At 44.9% G+C, this 23,910-nt stretch overlaps 1 protein-coding gene across 1 annotated transcript; it reads left to right on the top strand.

Moving 5' to 3' along the window:
* Positions 1-351: 351 nt before the first annotated feature.
* Positions 352-3,127, top strand: LOC125510405 (BTB/POZ domain-containing protein POB1-like). Its single transcript, XM_048675571.1, has 5 exons — positions 352-724; positions 1,492-1,610; positions 1,690-1,753; positions 2,135-2,411; positions 2,534-3,127. Exons 1-5 carry the CDS (start codon positions 547-549, stop codon positions 2,781-2,783), a joined length of 888 nt encoding a protein of 295 aa, XP_048531528.1. The 5' UTR covers positions 352-546; the 3' UTR covers positions 2,784-3,127.
* The last annotated feature ends 20,783 nt before the right edge of the window (positions 3,128-23,910 follow it).

Below are 23,910 nucleotides of genomic sequence, written 5' to 3' on the forward strand. Positions count from 1 at the left end.
CTTGATGACGCAACAAAATATGATCATGACGATTGAAGATTATGATTTTTTTCGTTGCAACGCACGGACCCTTAAGTCCAAGCCAGACAAATATTTTGAGATGTAGCGGTCGGTTAGACGCACCTACTCCTATGGACGAATGGCTAAAGCCGGTCATGACCATCCGTTTTGCCGACGCAAACGAACGCAAATCGAAAAATACGACCGTCCCACGCCACGCGGCCGCTCGGGTAGAACACACAAGCCCGTAAAATTGGCGCCTCGGTATTCGGGTGCAGGCGCGGCAGTCAGTGTCGCCACTGGCGCACGGCGAAGTCAATTCACAATCAATGGCGAGGCGTCCGACTTGCCCACCCTCCTCTGTCCTCTCTCCCCCCCTCTCTCTTATTAGTGGAGCACCTCTCTCACTCTCAGTCCCAATGCTCAGCGCAACACTCGTCCTGCCTCTTTCTCCATTCCCCCTTCCTCCGCCGCCAGCTAGGGTTACGGTCGCCGGTAGCAATACCTGTGATAGCGCCGGTGGGAGGGTGGCGGCGACCCGCGCGGATGGCCGGGGGAGACGCGTCGACGGGGGCGGAGGTGGACGCGGGCTTTGAGTTCGCCTTTGACAACGAGACCTTCTCCGACAAGGTGCTACGCATAGAGGTCGTCGCCGGCAGCGGCGACGCGCCTGGGCCGAGCGCCGGCGCCGCCAGCCGCAAGCGCCGCCGCGAGGGGGACGAAGGTGCGTGCGTGCAGGCACAGTACCCAGTCCGTATTAGCCATTAGTACTGGTATATAGGTACTAGATTCTAAGCGTAACGCTAATGACTAATCTAGGCACGTGCGTAGGTGCCTGCATGAAAGTATCGGTCAGATATGTGAGCGCCTCCAAAAAAATTAATCCATCTGTCCAAATCTGGCTACGCGAGTTCTCGCATGCTTTTTTGGATGTAAATTTCTCGCGATTGGGATCTGGATTTGGGGGAAATTTTCTGGCTTATTTTGGGGTTATACGTTTGTCTGTCCGTTTGTTTTCTAGGGATTGGTAGTAAAGAAAAAGAGATGAAATGTGTTGTGGTTTACTCTAAAATGTGTTCCATTTTTTTTTGGGGGGGGGGGGGGGGCATCGAGTGAGATACGTACAGGTTATGTGTGTTTAACTGTTTATGCATGATCCGTGTAGCTTGTAGATAGCTGTGATCAAAGCAGCACAATGCTTCAGCCTTAGATTGAAGGGACAAGGTGATCAATTATTTCACATCTTTCACAAGAAAAAATAATAATCTTCTTTTATCTCTGCACTGAATCTGCACTCAATGTATATCCAGTTTTTGTGATAATTAGCATTCCCCGCGTTTCTTGAGGTTGATCAAATGAATCTCGCGCATAGAGAATATGATGTTCCATATAGTTTAAGAATAAAAAAACCTGTCAAGTAATTCTGTCACGTGCCTCTTCTTCTCTAGCTTTGCATTTTCTTCTATATTATCCGACCTTAGATTTTCGCAGGTGGGGATGAAGAGGATATTGACACTTCTTGTACTGTGATGGGTACACCGATAATACAAGTCAAGACCATACATGTCAGTTCGGTGATCCTTGCTGCAAAAAGTTCTTTCTTTCTGAAGGTAATTCTGACAATCTTTAGAAATGCATTTGTTCTATAATCAGTTGACTAATCCTTCTGATAAGCTTCCTGCTTTTTAGCTTTTCTCAAATGGCATGAAAGAATCTGGTCAAACCCAGGCAACAGTTAGAGTTGCTGATTCAGGTAAGTAAAGTGTGCAATGTACTCTTCTTCATCTTCCTATTACCGATGGCTCTAGTTTGCTACTGTGAGTGTATTATTGAGTTATGTTTTTTTTTAATTTACAGTGATTATTATAGGGAGGCCTGTTTTAGAGTTTCCTCCCACACTTTTATACTTTGATAATGAATTGGCTATTCTCACTGCCAAATGAATATTTTTCTTGTGTGTTACCGATTTACCCAATTGATTACTGATAGTCAATGGTCATGCTTAAATAATCATCTAGGCATAAAAGAATAGCTATCACCGTTTTGGTGTTTATTTAAGTGTTTCCGTTTGAGATTTATCGAATTGTTTTATTAATCCTGATGCCTCCTTGTTTCCATTTCTTATTTGGAACAGAGGAAAAGGCCTTCATGGAGCTTTTAGGCTTTATGTATAGTGGAAAGTTGACACCGACTGAGCCCACTCTTCTGCTTGATATCTTGATGGCTGCTGACAAATTTGAGGTTGTTTCTTGCATGAAGCTCTGCGGTCAGCGGCTCATAGACCTTTCCATGAACCTAGAATCGGCAGTGAGGTGCCTAGATCTCCCATGTTGCATTTCAATGGCAGATGCCCTCCAAGAGGCAGCCCAGAAATTCTTTGCTGAAAGTGGAAGGTACAAGAAATTCCCGGAGTAAGTAACCCCCCTTGGAGTGAGATACCCTATTTTTTTTCCTTTATTATCTCAAGTGAAAGAACATTGTTGTCTCAAAAAATCATTATCTCAAGGCATCGCATGGTTTTGTCTCATGTCAGGTTCCAAGATGAACTAATGAGGGTCCCTTTCCTTGGGATTATGGCCATCTTGACAAGGAATGACCTTGAGGTTGCATCTGAAGTAGCTGCCTATGACTTTGTGATCAGGTGGGCCTGTTCATGGTACCCAGATTCGGAGGAAAGTCGCAGGATCTTGAGTTCTTTTTTAATTCCAACAGTGAGTGTACACAAGGCCAATGCCTTATTGTCAGATTTCATACAAAGCATGAAGAGTATTCTGAAGCAGTAGTGGTTGCGTGCATTAGCCACTAGCTTGATGTCCCTTGCCCCAATTCCCTTCCTGTTTTTGCGAGCGAGGAGAAGCCCCTGTTCCTCTGAACCATTCAAAACCTGAACTGTGATGCTCTAGTTATTTACTAGCATTGTTCTCCCTTTTGGCGACTGTAACGTAGCATGTGAACATCTAGAATTTGATGCTGGGGGTTCACCATCTCAGCACATGTGTGTGTTCTGCTACGCACCGAACGTGCTGGCCAGTTTATGTACACTTCGTCGGCTGATATATATCGCAGACTCTGTAATTTGGAGTATAATCCTTAAAATCTATGTTATGTGATGATCTTTTGCTGATTATCGCTGGATGTTTTATTACATACTTCCTGGAAGTCAGATAGGTATTTTAACAATGTGTGCTCCCTGGAAACTGGAACCGAAGCAATGTGGGTTACCCCAGAACTGAATACTTTTGTCTAGTTCACTGCTGACAAAGTCTATTGCTTTGCAGATTAGGGATTTCAACGTAAATGAATTTTCGAAAGTTTATTCACTAGTTTGTTCAGTTAGACCAATGTATCCAGGTTACCTGAATGTGACTGCTGTGAGTGGGCCGACACTTGCCAATGCCATCAAACTACAACTGAAAGTCACCTTCAAGTGCCATGGTTTTTGGGTATACTTTTCGGTTGCTCTTGTTGTTCACCTATTAGTATTTCTGTACATGGTTGAAACTGGGATGATTTTTATGTTCCCTTGAATGCAGATTACTATGGCATTTTCACCTAGTACTAACAAAATAAGCAGGAGCATGAACTTTCAGGTTCGGGGTTCCTATTGAAAGATAGTACCAGAATACATTCACCAAACAAGAACCAGTTCCTGAAATCGGACACCACAAAGAAAGAAAAGGAAATTTTGTAGCGTGGCCATTTCATACGGGTGGATTGACTCTGAACTTGCAGTTATTCCTAGTTCCTCTTGGAACGGACAGAAGATGGTGGGCGTCGCAACTCTTCTTGAACTACTCCCTCCGTTCCTTTTTATAAGGTGTATTTGTTTTTTCAAAAGTCAAACTCGTGCATGTTTGACCAACTTTTAAGAAAAATGTATCAATATCCAGAATCTGAAAATTATATCATTTGATCGATCAGGAAAGGTAGTTTCATATTTTATCTATTAGATATTGGAGATGTTTCTATTTTGTTCTATAATCTTGGTCAAACTTTAAAATGGTTGACTTGCACGGAAACCAATACATCTTATATCCTGAAATGGAGGGAGTACTAGCTAGCAAGAGTGATCAGTCACCTTGCAGAGTCAGGAGTCAGTCACGACGACAGACAGCGAGCAAGGTGGTGATGTTGCCGTGCGGCCAAATTCGCTGTTTGACCCTTTTTGGAAAGTTAAGCAAGATCTGACCCAGTCTCAAACAATTTCACGACCTGACCTTTTTCTTACCGTCGTGGTGTCTGGCGGTAGGGTATAACCGCATACCGCCATGGACCTTGGTGATAGGAGATTTAACTACGCCGTCACGTTTGTTTAACGTGAAAAACACCCTATCGCAAAGACAAGGCCGTTATTGCAGTTTGTGACCTGTTACAAGGGCACCTTCACCACTGATCGTGAGGAGGCTGTTGGACGCAGCGATCTATTTGGCATTCCTTGGTCGGAGTTCATTGCTGACAACAGCCCCTTCTTCGTTGACAATGAACTCCATCTGCGAGTTAATGTCAAGATAAGGGCATAAAGCTGAAGCCCTAGGGATGCATGTTGCAGCTGCTAGCTTGATGTGCCTCGCCCAAGTCCCTTTTTCTTTTTGCGAGCGAGGAGCAACCCCTTTTATTCTGAAACATGAAGAAACCTTAACTGTGTGCTCTAGTTGTTTGCTAGCATGCAAACATCTTGAATTTGATGCTGGGGGTTTCACCGTCTCAGCATATCAAAACTGTTATGTGTGCATGTGAGTGTTTCTGCATGTTAATGTATTATTGTTTTAAGTTGGCTGATATACGTTCCTCTCTAATTGTGTGTAGTGTAGTGTAATCTCTAGAATCTGTATTATGTGATCATCAGTTGGTGAGTATCCTTGGAACATTTCAGTACATACTTCCTGGCAGTCGATAAATTTCATCTAACCATGTGTGCTCCCTGGAAACAGGAACGTTTTAACGTGTCATCCCAGGACTGAATACTGCCGTATAGTTGAATGTCGACAAGACTGTTGCTTTGCATATAAGGGATTTCAGTGTAAATGAATTTTAGAAAGTTTATTCACTAGCCGAATGTATCCAGTCTCTTTACCGGAATGTGATTGGTGGTGGTGGTACTGTGTGTGATTCAGCAAGCAAAAACCAGTTCTTGAGATTGCTCACCCAAAAGGACAAGGGAAATCTGTAACTTACAACACTTGCACCATGCAAAATGGGCTGGGCAGTGAGCAGGACATGGCAGGTTACAAGTTTTGAAAAATGCAGATCACTATGTGGCTGTCACATCCAAGCTGATGGGATACTACTCCCACCTAATAATAATAAAGTCATTAGTGCTTCTGGCGGTACATCATATAAATTGTCTTTAAAATTGTAAAATATTACCCACCGATGCCACCTATAAATTACAAAAAACATTTCACACAGGGGAATCCTCCATCTGGGCCGGCCCACGGAGTAGGAAGCTCCTATACTGCGCTCTGCGTGTTGGGAGAAGATGCCGTGCGCTCGTTTGGGCCAGCCCATGTGCGGGCGGTCTGTTTTTTTTATTTTCTGTTTAATTTTTTCTCCTTTAAATAATTGGTACTTGGAAAAATTTTCGATTTTTTTTAAAAAATATTTTTTAAATAAAATGTTCAAGAAATGATAAAATGTTTGTGGATCCAAAAAATGTTCACATATTCAAAAAAATTTGTGGATTCAGAAAATGTTCGTAATATTTTAAAAAATGTTTGCATATTCATAAAATATTCACAATTTTAAGAAAATGTTTGGGAAATCAAAAAATGTTCATGTTTTTTGTAAAGTACGTGTATTAAAAAATATTATTGATATTAAAAAAATAGCCAAAATGTTGTCATGGCCTTTGCAGATCATGAATATTTTTTCTCCCGTTACAAGGCACGGGCCCTTTTGCTAGTTTATACAAAGGTATTTACCTTTTTTTTAGAATACAAAGATTTAGCTTGGAACATGTTTAGAGCAACTCTAGCAGATCTCATAAAAGGCCTCATCCCTTATAATAACCGTCAGTTTACAAGTTTTGTCAAAAAAGAAATAATGAACCTGAACATATCCTGCATATTAGGGGGGAGGGGGGGGGGCTTGTATGAGATCTCACGTTAGGTGAGATCATGAGATCAACCTCAAAAATACATATTTAGACATTTTGAAAAAAAAAACTAAAATTATTTGACAACACCCATATGATGTATGTCTACAACTCCAAGAAAATCAGCTCAAAATTCAATATACATTTAAAAGTTCAGAAAAGACAAATTTGAATGTGAATAATGGCCTTGCGGGGTTAATAATAGTGTCAAAGTATTATTCGACCTATGTTAATAGGGAGTATGTGGACATAAAATCATTATATCAAGGCATTGCGGGGTCTGTTGCATTTCAGGTTCTAAGATGAACTGATGAGGATCCCTCTTGGTGGGATTGTAGCCATCTTGTCAAGGAATGACATCGGGGTTGCATCTGAAGTAGGTGTCTATGATTTCGTGCTCAGGTGGGCCTGTTCAGCGTGCCGACACTCAGAGGAAAGACAGAAGGTCTTGAGTTCTCATTTACTGCCACCAGTACGTTTACGTATGACTGATTTTTTTATTTTTTTTATAGAAAAGAAGGATGGCCCCGGCCTCTGCATCTGGAAGATGCATACGGCCACTTTATTGATTATTCACGAGGACCTTACAAAGTATTATAACAAAATGTCTGAATCCGTCATCTTGGCAACATATGCCACTACTCCTATTCATATGATGGAGGGGTGCTACCTGGGCCAAATACCCGGTCTACTCACCTAAGCCTATCATCAAAAGCCAGAAACCCCAGCCGAGCCACATACCGGGTCTGGGGCATAAACTGGCCTGACGCACTCACATGTGTCGTCGCCGCCATCTTCCACAGGTCCGTCTTCAGAGCAGATATTGAGGCTTCTACCTTGTCAGGCCACGCCGCCATCGACGCCACCTTGACGCCAGACAACTACCTCCACCTGCGCGAGTCCATCACCGCGCATCGGCCGCCGAGTGTCCACTGCACCACGCCGCCGAGATCCGTCGTCATCAATGTGAAGGATGATGTACCGCTCCACCAAAAAAGGCGCCCGCTGGTCCCTCGAACTCGTGTACGCCTCCAAGAATGACGCCCCAAGGAAGAAACGACACCAACGCGTCGCCGTCATCCAATCAACTGATCTAGGGTTTCCCCTGGAGGTAGCGGATAGAGGTCTAGAGCTTCTCCACGGCGATGCCTTCAAGAAGGTAATGACACCACAGGGTGCCACCAACGCCGGTCTTGGCATCAAGCCGAGCACAAGGTTTTCACCCGGATCCGCTCGAAGAACCTTCATCACGTATTGTGTGCACGGGTCACCGCCGATCTAGGCCGCCGCACATGGAGCACGCCGCACCGGCCAGATTAGATCTGTCCGGAGGGCACAACCCGCATGGTGCCGACCCAACCACCAGGCCTCCATGCCGCCACCGCCGATCCGAGGTCAGATGTTGTGTCGCCGCAGACCCGGCCGCCGCCGCCGAACGCCGCCACGCAGCCCGAGGCAGGGCCGGCTACCGCACCCCACCATCGCCGCCATTGGCCGAGGCAGCCGCCGCGCCACCGCCGGAAGGCAGGCCTGCCGCGCCGCCAGGCCAGATCGGCCGTGCCACCCACGCCGTGGGGCTCCGCACCGCCTGCACGGTGTAGGCAAGAGGGAAGACCCCCGCCACCGCCATCAGCCCTGGGCTATAGCCGGCGGCGGCCTTCAGCGGCGGCGGAGGGAGGGGAGGACGGATGGGGACCCCCGGCGGCTAGGGTTTTAGATCCCGTCTGAGTCGCCCGAGCGGGGGGGACGCGGGGGGCCTGGGTCAAACATCTCTACTTCCAAAGAAGATGAGTTCCCGTATGGATCATCATGATGCACAGGCCGGGGGTATACCTCCATTTCCAAAAAAAGCAACACCAGATCATAAACTCATCGAGCAAACTCCCAAAACCCATTGCCAAAAACACCCAGATCGCAAACCATCTCCCAAACACCATACCTACAAACAATCACATGGCGTCTTCAACAACCTCTGTCGCGGCCCTAACCACCCAAGTCACCGAAAAACTCACTCGCTAGAACTACATACTTTGTCATGCTCAAATCCTTCCCCAAGTTCGCAGTGTCGGGTTCTATGGTCTCCTTGATGGGAGCGATCTGGAGCCAACGAACTTTGTCGTCGTCAAGGATAAGGAAGGGAAGGACTCCTCCATCACCAATCTCGAGCATGCTGTCTGGGTCAGGCAGGATCAGCTTGTGCTCGGCCACCTCCTCAACAACCCGACGAAAGAAGTCTTGATTCGGGTAGTGTCGATCCCCATTGCTGCTGCTCTTTGGAAGTACCTTGCAGCCATGTTTTCCTCCACCTCCAGATCGTGCATCAATAACTTGTGGGTCGCCCTCACCAACGCCCGGAAGGGGACTCATAACGTGGCTACTTATTTTGCCCACATGAGGTCCTTGGCCGACGAACTTGCAACAACTAGAAATCCTCTGAATGATGAATAACTCATCTCTCACATCCTCTCTAGGCTCGACCTCGACTACTAGCCTCTCATCCTCGCCCTAAACGTCCGCACCGAGCCGCTCTCCCTCGACCATCCTTTTACGTTGATGGTCCAACTTTGATCAGCGCATCGAGCTCTTCCAAGGGCCCTCAGGCGGCTTCAATTCCTCGACGAACGCAGCCGCTCGTGGAGTCCGCACTTCTTCCAAGGGCTACTGCCCTCCATCATGGGGCAACTCCAACAATTCCCGTGGTGTGGTGGCGGCGGCTCAAACCAGTACGGCGGCGGCGGTCACTAGCAAGGTGTAATGGCGGCTACAATCATGGTGGAAGTGGCGGCGAGTCACCATGGCGGTGGAGGCTACAACAGCAACAACTATGACGACAATGGTTGCCCCGACAACGGCCTCCCCTTCTACTCCAACAATAGGGGCCGCCAAGGAGGAGGACAATCAAGTAGCAACAACGACTATGGGTATGAGTTTGATGAGTTTGGTCCTTGCCAAATCTGCAAAAAAAAACTAACCACATCGCCAAAGATTGTAATTGGCGTTATGTTGAGGACAATAACTACCAGAAAAGGCGAGTTGTTGCTATTGGAAATATGAGCAATTTACCAAATAACTTTGCTAACAGAAATACTAGATAAAACATGACTAATATAGCAGAGATAAAGCAAGTCATGCAATCTGACAGATAGAAGGTAAATAGCATCTGCATATATGAACTTGAACTAAACACATCTAGAAAGTACACTAGATGAAGTTGCATATATGAAGTAGAACCTAACATATGTAGGGCAGAAACTAGAGCAAAGAACTGTGGCAGGACATCTAACAGAAAGAGCAAGAACACGTACGGGACAGCAGCAGCAGAAGAATTGGACTTGGGGTCGACATCCTCTCCAGCCATGTTGTTGATGAGGTTGTCGACGTCGGGGAAGTAGTCGTCGGAGTCCGTGATGAAGAAGTCAGTAGTCGCGCAGAGCGCTCCCCAAAAACCTTATCACCCTTCTCCCGTACATGACTCAAAAGGTGCGGTTCCGGAGGCCTACTGTCCCGACCTGCGGTGCACGCCGCAAGCCGGGATGAGGAAGATCGTAGCAGTAGCTCAATGGTCAGGAACTTGGAGGCGAGAGGGTTGTGTTGTTCTGGTGTGTCTCGCTGGGAGGAGCGACCTCCCTTTTATAGGCACAGGAGAGGGACGTGAACAGGCTGCGACGGGAGGTGAAGCAACAGAGGGAGACGAAGCGAACAAGCAGAAATATCATCAGAAAACGTTTCAGCTGCCGCGTGACCTTTTGTATACCCGTCGTGCGTGGCAAAAATTTAGACATCGGCTTGGCTCATTCCCGCGGTGCGGCGTCGTGGCGGCGGAGGAGCGCGCGTGGATGTTCCTCTTGTTCTCATCCTCATACATGTGGAGAAAGAGCCTCCCTTATAAAGAGGTCCAACTCCCTCTAAACTAGCAATGTGGGACTAAACTTTGTTCCACCTCTTGCCTTGCACGAATGGGCTGCGTGGGCCTCTAGGATTTATTAGGAATTTCTGAAACTGCTATTGGACTAGGCCCAAAAATAGACAAAATTCCAGCAGTTGCACATACATATACCTCTTATGGAGTAGATACAAACTGGTATGTTGATAGTGGAGACACGGATCACATAACCAGTGAGCTTGGACAGTTGACCATGCATGAGAAATATCATGGCCGTGAGCAAGTCGACACCCCCGGTGGTACAGGTATGTAGATAAGTAATTCTGGGAGTAAATTACATAGAAGTACCACAATTGGGGCATTGGAAGCAGATTGGTACCAAGATTGGTAATTTTTACGTGTTAGTGCCAAGATTGGGGCGAGCCGTTGCAAAAAAGACTAAAAGTGCGTTTTATACGTATTGACAGAAAAGCTGACCGGTTGGGCCCGCCCGTTAGGCGCCATGCTGGCCAGTGCGCGCGTGCCCGCACGCTGACTAGGACGAGGCCGGCTCGCACCATTTAGGTCTCGCTGGTGCGACCGAGCCAGACCCCGACCCCGCTCTCCCCTCGCACCCTCGCCGGCGGCTGCCTCCCCGCCCTCCCCGCCGCCCGCCACAGCACGCCGTCGTAGCCTAGGATCGAAGTGCTTAGGCACTGTCACCTCCCCCGCGGCTGCTCCTCCCTCGCGCCCTCCTTCCCCCGGCTGTTGTGCCTCCCTAGGCGACGATGGCCTCGGCGACTCCGGCAGGCGGCGATGGCCGGGGCGATGTGAGCGGCGGCGACCTCCCCCGCTTAGGCCTCGATGGCAGTGGCGGCTACTCTAGCTCGGAGTACAGTAGCGAGTATGAAGATTTTGCGGAGCCGGCATTGTCGATGGAGCAGAGGCTACAGTTGGCGCGATTTTGGGTGGCCAACCCTAGCACCGCCCATCACTGGACTCATGGCTTCGGTGGTGTTCTGTAAGTGGTCAACTGTTCCATTCTTGCTCACTGAAATTGGGGATTAGGGTTAGGTTTCTACTGCCTGCATGTTTAGCACTCTAATAGCTAGTCCTAACTAGAGCAGAGAAGTATAGTGGATTACGTGAGTCCCATCTAGTCCAAATTGGTGGATTACATTGTTATTTGTTAGTCCAAATTGTCAGAGTAGCATTATGTGTTACCTAACTGGAGCAGAGCAGAGCATCATTAGTGGCTTACATTGTTATTTCTTAGTCCTAACTAGAGCAGAGCACCATTAGAGCAGAGCACCATTAGATCACATCAGAGCAGAGAAGCATAGTGGATTAAATGAGTCCTAACTAGAGCAGAGCACCATTAGTGGACAATTCTATTAACTACTTATATGAAAATACAAAACATCAGTTTGCTGTGAGTTAAGTACCCACTCTGTAATTAGGGTTGCATTGAGATAGTTGTTTACATTGTTTGATTTTGTAGTAATTGTTTAGTTTATTCATATTGCAAGGCTAAATTAAACAAAGATTTGTTTATATGTTAGCCTACCTATTAAGCAAAATTGTTTATTAACCAATTTTGTCTGTTATTTCATTTTGCAGTTTGTATGATGACATTTTGGATGTTAGGCTCCATTTTGATGCTTCAGAAATGTTTGAGCTGAAGCTCTGCAGTTCAGATGTGACATACATGAATATGATTGCAGTGATGGAAACTCAAGGATTTAGAGAATATGATCTGCTGTTTCACATTGAGAATCCAGATTTAGGGGAGAAAGGATTGGAGATGGTAGAGAGTAATGCTGAGTTGCAACTAGTAAAGAGGCAGGTTGAGGAGTGTAAGGTTTTAAATTTGTTAGTGAGGGCATGTCCACCTCCTTGCAGCCAGTTTGAGAGGCAAGATTTATCCACTGTTCCACCTCCTTGCAGATAGTTTGAGAGGCAAGAATTATCCACTGTTCCACCTCTTTGCAGCCAGTTTGAGAGGCAAGAATTATCCACTGTTGTGTATGAAGAGCCTGTGTTATATGATCTCAGTGAGCCACCCATCTATGCTGTTAATGAAGAAGGAGTTGCCTTTGAAAGTCAGAGTAGCAGCTTCAGTGTAGCTCATGGTACTGGTGTTTGCACACAAGAGAGCAAGAATGTAAAAGGAAAACTGAAAGCTGTGTTGGAAATAGAAGAAGAAGAGGGATATGATGGCAGTGGTGGTTCTGATTGTGAAGGTGAAGATGACAGTGATGTAAACCCTTTTTATATGGGTGATGCTGGTCATATAGAGATGGAGGAGGGAAAGAAACCGAGAGAGTATGATGAAATAGAAGAGGAAGAAACAGATGATGAAGAACCTGAGGTGGAAGAAGTGGTGCATTATGAGGGTGACACAGAGGTTGAGGAACCTTTCCAAATGGATGAAGATGAGAAAGTTGTTTCACAGGATGAAGAAACTGTAATTGTACAGGAAGAGAAGAAGAAGAAGAAACAGAAGCTTCTAGTTAGGAAAGGGCCTACAACAAGGACACATTCAAGTGTAGTTCAAGAGGAGGAACCTGATTTCAAACCTTCATCTGATGAAGAAGAGAAAGGATTGTTGAAGGAGGCTGATGATGATGGTTATGAGCCATTGTCATTTGTACTGCCAAAGAAAAGGAAGAGCAGGTCAAAGCAGAGGCCTCCTAGAAAATGGTACAATGAGAAGATGGAGGCACCACATGAGCAATTATGTCTAAAGATGTGTTTCTTGGATCAACATCAATTCAGAGAGGCTTTGTTGAACTTACACATCACTCAAGGCAGAAACTTCAGATATCATAGGAACTCAGATCAAAGAAAAATTATAGAATGCAACCAAAAACATTGCAACTTCTTTATGGTGGCAACAGTTATAAAAGGTGAAACTACTCTTGTAATTAAGAAGATGAGAATTAAGCACACTTGCCCTATTAGTATAGAGACAACAAGGGTAAGTGCCAAGTGGCTTGCACAGAAGTATGAGTCACTGTTCAGATCTGATCTAACAATTGACATTCAGACTTGATTGATGCCTGCATGGAGAAGTATGGTGTGGATGTGCCCAAGTCAATGGCATATAGGGCAAAGAACCTAGCTATTGATGCTGTGCTAGGAGACCACAAGAAGCAATACCCTAGGTTGAAAGACTATGCTCAAACAGTGATGGATACAAACCCTGGGAGTAGAGTAGTAGTCACTACTATAACTCCAACACCCAATGCAAAAATCCCCCATCTAGGTCCAAGATTTCATGCTATGTTCCATTGCATCAATGGAGCAAGGGAGGGGTTTCTCAAGGGGTGCAGACCATTCATTGGTTAGTTTGTTCACCTTGTGCATTAGTTACATATTGTTTCATCTTGAAATGCATTTGAATGTTCTAAATATTGAATTTGCTTGCTCATTCAGGTGTTGATGGGTGCTTCATTAACTTAACTACTGGTGCTCAACTACTTGCTACCACTGGTAGAGATGGCAACAACAATATATACTCACTAGCATTTGGTATTGTTGGGCAAGAGGCCAAAGCTAATTGGTGTTGGTTTCTACACCAACTTAAAATCTGCCTAGGAGGAGAAGAGGGACAATTTGGTCCATATACAATAATGTCAGATAGGCAAAAGGTATGTGCTTGCATCTTATGTCCTTGTTCCTATAAGGTTGTTTTGTGCTAGATATTAGCTTAGCTAGTTTAATTGTGTGTCCCAGGGCCTACTATATGCAGTGAATGCTGTCTTTCCTAAGTGCAACCAAAGGTTCTGCCTTAGGCATATCTATGCAAACTTCCAAACTGCTGGGTTTAGGGGGGAAGATCTGAAGAAGTGTATGGATAATGCTGCCTATGCATATAGTGAACATAAATTTAACATTGCAATGAATGACCTTAGAGCTGAATGCCAGGAAGCTTGGGAGTGGCTTTGTCAAATACCCAAGAAAACATGGGCAAGGCATGCATTTGACACAAACTCCAAGACTGACCTTGTAGTCAACAATTTGTCTGAGGTGTTCAACAAGTATGTCCTAGATGTTAGGAAGAAACCATTAGGACAATGTGTGATGGAATAAAGGATAAGCAGATGATGAGGTGGCATAGGAATATGGAGAGTGCAAAGACAACTAGATGGGACATAACACCCCATTATAGTGAGAAGCTAGAGGTTGAGAAGGAGAGGGCCAAATATTGCAAACCAATTCAAGCTGGTGTGGACTTGTGGCAAGTTACAAGTGGGCAGAAAACCCATGCTGTTAACTTGCAAGTGCACACATGTGGGTGCAGAAAATGGGACCTCAGTGGCATCCCATGTAACCATTCCATCTCAGCAATAAACAAGGGCAAAAGAAAACCAGAGGATTATGTCAGCAAGTTCTTTAAGAAAGAATTTTATGTGGCAGCTTATAAACCAATGATCTATCCAGTTCCTGGTGAGCATGACTGGACAAGGACCCCTGGTCCTGACATTGACCCACCTGCATTTAAAGTGAAGAGAGGAAGAAAGAAAGAGAAGAGGATCAAGGGGAAATTTGAAGTTCCAAAGCCTAAGGACACATCCAGAATGTGGACTATAACATGTGGCAATTGTGGACTACAAGGACATAGGTACACTAGCTGCATGAAGCAGTTGAAGCCTGAGATGGCTTTGAGGAAGAACAAACATGTGGTAATCCTCTTATAAGTAGTAACATGTTTTCCTTCTTGTACATTCCATTTTTTAAGTACTAACTCATTTTCCTTCTTGTTTATGCAAGCCTCTTGCAAGGAATCCCAATGCTGGTGCTGCTGCTACTACACCAGCAGCAAGAACTTCTCAACCAGCTCCTACAACAACACCAACAGCTGGAACAGGAGGTGCTGGGACAGGAGCTGGGTGAGGAGCTAGTAGAGGTGCTGGGAGAGGTGCTGGGAGAGGTGCTGCAGCTGCAGGTGCTGGGAGAGGTGCTGGTAGAGGTGATGGGAGAGGGAGAGGTACATTCTCTGCCCCAAAGCAATCTGGTCCATCCACATCTACTGCTGGGACAGGTGCTGGTGTTACACATAGTGGATGGAGGAGGTACTTCTATGAAAGTGGCAACTAGATACTTCATGTGTGTGTTCTTGCATCCTATGATACAATGGTGATCTTGCTTTGATGATGTACTTTAAGAATCAATGCCATGTATGGCTTTTGTTCATGTGGATGCATATTATTGGATATCTTCATGTGATATGTTGATGAGTACTCAATATATTATTGGATATATTGCTGGAGTTATTGATATTTTGGAGTTATTGATGAGTACTCATTATATTGGATATCTTCTTAGTGTGTATGTTCTTTTTATGATTCATATGTTGATGAGTACTCAAAATCGAGTTATTGATATGCTGGATATATTAATGGAGTTATTGATATGTTGTGTATGCTGAAAATGTTCTTTATATGATCGATACGTTGATCCTATTGATATGTTGTATAAAGCGATCATTTTGGGTTTTGGTGGCTCGGGGTCGACGAAACCACCTAAATCCATCATTTTGGGTTTTGATGGCTCGGGGTCGACGAAACCACCTAAAGCCATCAACTAGGGTCTAGGGTGGCTCGGGGTCGACGAAACCACCTAAAGCCATCAACTAGGGTCTAGGCTGGCTCGGGGTCGACGGAACCACCTAAAGCCATCATTTTGGGTTTTGGTGGCTTGGGGTGGACGGAACCACCTAAAGCCATCAACTAGGGTCTAGGGTGGCTCGGGGTCGACGAAACCACCTAAAGCCATCATTTTGGGTTTTTGTGGCTCGGGGTCGACGGAACCACCTAAAGCCATCAACTAGGGTCTAGGGTGGCTCGGGGTCGACGGAACCACCTAAAGCCATCAACTAGGGTCTAGGGTGGCTCGGGGTCGACGAAACCACCTAAAGCCATCATTTTGGGTTTTGATGGCTCGGGGTCGACGGAACCACCTAAAGCCATCAACTAGGGTCTAGGGTGGCTCGGGGTCGACGGAACCACCTAAAGCCATCATTTTGGGTTTTGGTGGCTCGGGGTGGACGGAACCACCTAAAGCCATCAACTAGGGTCTAGGGTGGCTCGGGGTCGACGAAACCACCTAAAGCCATCAACTAGGGTCTACGGTGGCTCGAGGTCGACGAAACCACCTAAAGCGATCATTTTGGGTTTTTGTGGCTCGGGGTCGACGGAACCACCTAAAGCCATCAACTAGGGTCTAGGGTGGCTCGGGTCGACGAAACCACCTAAAGCTAAAGCCATCATTTTGGGTTTTGGTGGCTCGGGGTCGACGAAACCACCTAAAGCCATCAACTAGGGTCTAGGGTGGCTCGGGGTGGACGGAACCACCTAAAGCCATCAACTAGGGTCTAGGGTGGCTCGGGGTCGATGGAACCACCTAAAGCCATCAACTAGGGTCTAGGGTGGCTCGGGGTTGACGAAACCACCTAAAGCCATCATTTTGGGTTTTGATGGCTCGGGGTCGACGGAACCACCTAAAGCCATCAACTAGGGTCTAGGTGCCTCGGGGTCGATGGAACCACCTAAAGCCATCATTTTGGGTTTTGGTGGCTCGGGGTGGACGTAACCACCTAAAGCCATCAACTAGGGTTTAGGGTGGCTCGGGGTCGACGAAACCACCTAAAGCCATCAACTAGGGTCTACGGTGGCCCGGGGTCGACGAAACCACCTAAAGCGATCATTTTGGGTTTTTGTGGCTCGGGGTCGACGGAACCACCTAAAGCCATCAACTAGGGTCTAGGGTGGCTCGGGGTCGACGAAACCACCTAAAGCCACCAACTAGGGTCTACGGTGGCTCGGGGTCGACGAAACCACCTAAAGCGATCATTTTGGGTTTTTGTGGCTCGGGGTCGACGGAACCACCTAAAGCCATCAACTAGGGTCTACGGTGGCTCGGGGTCGACGAAACCACCTAAAGCGATCATTTTGGGTTTTTGTGGCTCGGGGTCGACGGAACCACCTAAAGCCATCAACTAGGGTCTAGGGTGGCTCGGGGTCGACGAAACCACCTAAAGCCATCAACTAGGGTCTACGGTGGCTCGGGGTCGACGAAACCACCTAAAGCGATCATTTTGGGTTTTTGTGGCTCGGGGTCGATGGAACCACCTAAAGCCATCAACTAGGGTCTAGGGTGGCTCGGGGTCGACGAAACCACCTAAAGCCATCAACTAGGGTCTAGGGTGGCTCGGGGTTGATGAAACCACCTAAAGCCATCAACTAGGTCTACGGTGGCTCGGGGTCGACGAAACCACCTAAAGCATCACTGTACCATAACAAACTATTCCTTTTGCAAATGCATTTAAGCATTTAAGAATCACTCTAACATATGCAACTATATGCATTTAAGAAGCATTTAACCATCAGAATAACATAAGCATCAGTATGTAAACATTTTCAGTCTAACATAAGCATCACTGGAGTTCACATTACATAGTGGAGTTCAAATGCACAATCCATCCTTTTCTCACAAAAGGATGAATAGCATATTACTAGGTAGATAAACAACCAGAGTTCACAATTAGTACTAGAACCATACATTACACAACCATAATTCTAAGTTACTAGGTCATTGCACAACCATCCTTTCCAAAAGGTCTGCAATGCCCACTAATCTCAATTCATCTTGTTCAGTTCTCCAAGATGGCCTGGATCCCCTTGATCTTCTCCTTCAGCTTCTCCTCTGCCTTCATGAGCTCAGTTATCTTAAACTCTTGCATCTGCTTCTCTTCATTATGGTTTTCCTTGAGCTTCAGCAGATTAGCAACCTGGAACTTCAACTCTAGCTTCTCTTGGGTGAGCTTCTCCTCAAACTTTGTGAACTCTGCATTCTTCAACTCCAAATTCATCCTAGCCTCACTCAGCAATTCCTTCTCTTTCATATTCTTCAACTTGAGGTTTTGGATGGCAATTGCTTGAGCACTTGTCAGGTTGCACAAGATTTCATACTTCTGTTGAAGCTTCTCTGTAGCTGCATCTTTCTTTGCCATTTCTGCATTCTTACGAGCCACTAATTCAGCTCTGCATTCGTGCTGATATGTGACAGTTGACGGCAGATAACTGAAATCCACAACCCTATCCTGCTGAAAGTCCACAAGTTGATGCACATCTTTCACTAACTTGTCATAATCTACATCCAGCTTCTTCTTTTCTTCTGTCAAATGGTGAATAGTTAAAGCACTTTGAAGATTATCATTCACCCTAGCAGACTTGCTCTCTTCAACCATTGACCAAAGCTTCAGCAATGCATTCTCCATTGTTGGGGGCCACTGCTCATCAACCCACTGAACAAATCCACAATTCTGACCTTCCTGGAAAATAACAAGGCAAAATTTAGTACAATACAACTACTATGAGTAGTAAGCAACAGTTAGTTCATGCCAGTAGCTAATGTTGGTACTGACCAACACTGAATTTGCACAGCCATGTGCTAAGCAAGAGGGCGATCAATATATAATTAGCAGAGTAACACTCCATTCAACTTTGCATAATAACCAACTTACAATTGGCCATTAATATAATGGAATCCTACAATCTGCACTACCACTCTAGCAGTGAACTACTTTGCCATATATCACTAACAAATGGAACATAGAAATCACTGAATGAAGAGTTATCAAACCAGACTACATTAGCCTAGCTAAATACACTACATTAGCCTACAGGAACAAACTAGCTAATGACAGTACCTACTGTCAACAGTAAGCAACAGTTACTTATTAAGAGTCACACATCAGCTAATGGAGGGGCTAACGTGAGTACTAAGCAACATTGCATACAAGCATAAATAAATAGCATGTGCACACAACAGAGCATTCATGTGCACACAACAGAGCATGCTTGAGCCTATATTTAGCCTAAATGCACTCCACTGACCATAATATTCACCATTCCTACAATGAGCACTACAGTATGGCATATATGACTAACAAAATTACCATACACATAACTGAATCACAATTGGCAAACAAGACTCTGTCACTTCCAATGAACATATCCTGTGCATAATCAATAAGGCAAGAAAAATACCGGCTCTGCACATGCTAAGAACCTTCTCCCAGTCATTGTTCCTTCAAATGCAACAAGCCTCTCTGATGGCTTCCCATGCTTCTCGCACAGCACTATCAGATCTAGCTCAAGACCCTTGTAATCCGGGTCCTCAAGAGAGAAAGGCACCTGCCCAAGCAAAATCCAAGTTAGCATCATGTGCAGAGGACGAGGACAAAGCAAATCAAACGAAATCCTCACACCAAAGACCACCTACACAGAAAAATCCCCAAAATTTTCTAAACCTAGCCCTAACCCTAGCTCCAATGGAGTAACTGACCTGGTTGAGCCCATCGGTGGAGGTTTCAGAGTGCATGTACGGGAGGCTTGAGTTGTCATCGCTGCTCTCGTCTTCAAAAACCATGGCTGCGACAGCTTCGTGTGGCGGCCGGCGGGGCCGGGCGCAGGCGGCGGCGAGGTAGAGAGAAGGAAGAAGAACGCAGAGCAGAGCGGGGGGAATGGGTGGGTTGTGGCTCGACCGCACTAGCCGCGCCCTAAACGGTTCGACCCGGGCTCGTCCGAGTCAGCGCGCGGGCATGCGCGCACTGGCCAGCGTGGCGCCTGACGGGCGGGCCCAACCGGTCAGCTTTTCTGTCAATACGTATAAAACACACTTTTATTCTTTTTTGCAATGGCTCACCCCAATCTTGGTACTGACACGTAGAAATTACCAATCTTGGTTCCAATCTGCTTCCAATGCCCCAATTGTGGTACGTCTATGTAATTTACTCTAATTTTGGTCATTCTATCATCAAAACCCCACAAAAGACGTACATCTTAGAAGAATATTACATATACTTAGTGCCTCCCAAAACTTGCTCTCCCTTCATCGCATTGCCATTGATAATAAAGTAAACTTTTTTTTAGAATTTCACCATTTCTTCTTTTTGATTAAGGACCAAGAAATGAAGAGAATTATGTATCGAGGTAGATGCGTGGGAGGGCTATACCATTGATTCCTCAACTTAGAAGCTTAAATAAACATTATCAAAAAAATACTTTTGTGATATTACGTGTTTGTCACAGTAGGTCACATTTTCTTTATGGCCGCATGCATCTTTCTGATGCAGAGGCCAGGGGTTATCCTCCTTTTCAAAAAAAGGGTCAAGTTTTCTTTGGTGGATGGTGTACCTCTATCTAGCAACTCTGACAAAGTGACTCGGGAAATTGGGAGCAAGAGAAGGTTTACTATTAGAGATATGTATTTTCAACTTAAGGCATTTACCTTGGTTGACTACAAAGGAATTTGGAAAGTCAAAATGCCTTTGAAGATTAAGATCTTGCTATGGCTTATGATAAAAACATTGCCCTATCCATAGAAAATTTGCTCCAGTGGGGATGGACTGGGAAGTCAATGTTCGTTCCATGGTCATGATAAAACTATTAAGCATCTATTCTTTTATTGTAATTTGGCAAAGTTCTCCTAGAGCCTAGTCCTCAGTTCCTTTGGTTTAGTCAAGCCCCCTCGGGATGTTGATGACCTAGTGGTCCCCCCTGGATAACCCTCTTCCCTGCTTGATCATATGAAGATGACCCTGGTTGGCCGGACAACACTATTTTGAAATATCTAGAAAGCCAAGAACTCTACTTGTTTTGATAAGGAAATGCCTAAAGATCCCGCTGCATTTATATTCAGTTCCTGCCATTATCTCACTAGTTGTGCAATACTGCAGACAAGCCAAAATGAGGAAGCATGGATGGCGGAGCCACGAAGATCAAGAGGATACTGTTGGAGATCTTCAACAGGGTGCACGAGTGGATCGCCTCTCTTCGTGTGAGCTTAATTGTAATAAGCTTATGGTGTTTTGCTTAGCGTTTCCACACTGTGTTTGAAGTTTGATTTGAACTTTTGTCCTGTTGAGAGCCTAGGACCCTGTGTGGTTACCTGGTGGTCTCCTTAAGTTTTGTTTCATGTCGCTCTTTCATGTTTTGGGAAGAATGTTCCTTGTAAATTTTGACTGTTTATTTAATCGAATCAAGGAGGCAAATGCATGTTGTTTCAAAAAGAAAAATAAGTCCTGATTCAGAGTATCAAGTTTGCTTTGGCAAAAAAATTGTTGTGCTTTTCTTGTAATGCGTTTTATTGTTATCGGTTTGAACTATTCCCTCCATTTCAATGGATAAGGCGTGCATGTACCTCAAAATTCAACTTTAACCTTAAAATTCATATTGAAAAGAAATTTTCAGTGGTATAATTTGTAAGTCAAAAATATATATATTAGTGATCTAATTTATGGTCAAAGTCAGCTTTTAGGAAGCATGCACATTTTATTCATTGGAATGGAAGTGGCTAGCAAGAGTGATCCAAAAGAGAAGGGAAATTTTGTTTTTGCCACTTTAGATTGCCACTATAGTATTTAATATTTCACTTTTGCCACCCTTAGCTCTTGACAATGTATCACAATTGTTAATCCATGGCAAAAGAAAAAAATCATTTCACTTTTGACATTCATAGCTTTTGACAATGTTTCGCAATTGCCACTCTGAAAATTTTGCTTTTCCAACAAAATGGCAATTGTGATGTATTGCAAGAATAACAATTATGATGTATTATCAAAAGATAAGAGTGACAAAAGTAAAATATCGAATTTTAAAATAACAAAAATTGGCAAAAGCTTAAGTGGTGAAAACAAAATTTTGCCAGAAAAAGCTAGCAAGAGTGATCAGTCACCTTGTAGAGTCCGAGTCCGTCATACGAATCAACATGTGATTGGATGGTTAGAGCAACTCCAACGGGGCGACCTATTTCGTCCGCCCATGTCTGTTTGGGGTGCGGCGGACAAAAACGCCGACCCAGCGCGCTGACCCAAACCCAAAATGCATCTGATTTGGGCCTGAAATGCATCGTCACAAACACGAAACGGACACGCCACGCGTTCTCTCGGTGTCCGCCGCGTCCTGATGACCCACAAGTATAGGGGATCTATCGTAGTCCTTTCGATAAGTAAGAGTGTCGAACCCAACGAGGAGCAGAAGGAAATGATAAGCGGTTTCCAGCAAGGTATTCTCCGCAAGTACAAAAATAAGTGGTAACAGATAGTTTTGTGATAGGATAATTTGTAACGATCAACAAGTAACAAAAGTAAATAAAGTGCAGCAAGGTGGCCCAATTCTTTTGTAGCAAAGGACAAGCCTGGACAAACTCTTATATGATGTAAAGCGCTTCCGAGGACACATGGGAATATCGTCAAGCTAGTTTTGATCACGTTCATATGATTCGCGTTCGGTACTTTTGATAATTTGGTATGTGGGTGGACCGGTGCTTGGGTGCTGCCCTTACTTGGACAAGCATCCCACTTATAATTAACCTCTATTGCAAGCATCCGCAACTACAACAAAAGTATTAAGGTAAACCTAACCATAGCATGAAACATATGGATCCAAATCAGCCCCTTACGAAGCAACGCATAAACTAGGGTTTAAGCTTCTGTCACTCTAGCAACCCATCATCTACTTATTACTCCCCAATGCCTTCCTCTAGGCCCAAATAATGGTGAAGTGTCATGTAGTCGACGTTCACATAACACCACTAGAGGAGAGACAACATACATCTCATCAAAATATCGAACGAATACCAAATTCACATGACTACTAATAGCAAGACTTCTCCCATGTCCTCAGGAACAAAAGTAACTACTCACAAAGCATAAACATGTTCATAATCAGAGGAGTATTAATGTGCATATAGGATCTGAATATGATCTTCCACCAATTAAACCAACTAGCATCAACTACAAGGAGCAATTAACACTACCAGCAACCTACTAGCACCAATCCTGGACTTGGAGACAAGAATTGGATACAAGAGATGAACTAGGGTTTTGAGATGAGATGATGCTGATGAAGACGTTGTTGGGCCTCCAAGTGTAGAGGTTTGTAGGACAGTAGCAAATTTTCCTCAAGTGGATGACCTAAGGTTTATCAATCCGTAGGAGGCGTAGGATGAAGATGGTCTCTCTCAAGCAACCCTGCAACCAAATAACAAAGAGTCTCTTGTGTCCCCAACACACCCAATACAATGGTAAATTGTATAGGTGCACTAGTTCGGCGAAGAGATGGTGATACAAGTGGTATATGGATGGTAGATAAAGGTTTTTGTAATCTGAAAATATAAAAACAGCAAGGTAACTAATGACAAAAGTGAGCATAAACGGTATTGCAATGCTAGTAAACAAGGCCTAGGGCTCATACTTTCACTAGTGCAAGTTCCCTCAACAATAATAACATAATTGGATCACATAACTATCCTTCGGCATGCAACAAAGAGTCACTCCAAAGTCACTAATAATGGAGAACAAATGAAGAGATTATGGTAGGGTACGAAACCACCTCAAAGTTATTCTTTCCAATCAATCCATTGGGCTATTCCTATAAGTGTCACAAATAGCCCTAGAGTTCGTACTAGAATAACACCTTAAGACACAAATCAACCAAAACCCTAATGTCACCTGGATACTCCAATGTCACCTCAAGTATCCGTGGGTATGATTATACGATATGCATCACACAATCTCAGATTCATCTATTCAACCAACACATAGAACCTCAAAGAGTGCCCCAAAGTTTCTACCGGAGAATCACGATGAAAACGTGTGCCAACCCCTATGCATAGGTTCATGGGAGGAACCCGCAAGTTGATCACCAAAACATACATCAAGTGAATCACGTGGTATCCCATTGTCACCACAGATACGCACGTTAAGACATACATCAAGTGTTCTCAAATCTTTAAAGACTCAACCCGATAAGATAACTTCAAAGGGGAAACTCAATTCATTACAAGAGAGTAGAGGGGGGGGGGGGAGAAAACATCATAGGATCCAAATATAATAGCAAAGCTCGCGATACATCAAGATCGTATCACCTCAAGAACACGAGAG

The sequence above is a fragment of the Triticum urartu genome, chromosome 5 (genome assembly GCF_003073215.2).
Source record: "Triticum urartu cultivar G1812 chromosome 5, Tu2.1, whole genome shotgun sequence".
Lineage (NCBI taxonomy): Eukaryota > Viridiplantae > Streptophyta > Magnoliopsida > Poales > Poaceae > Triticum > Triticum urartu.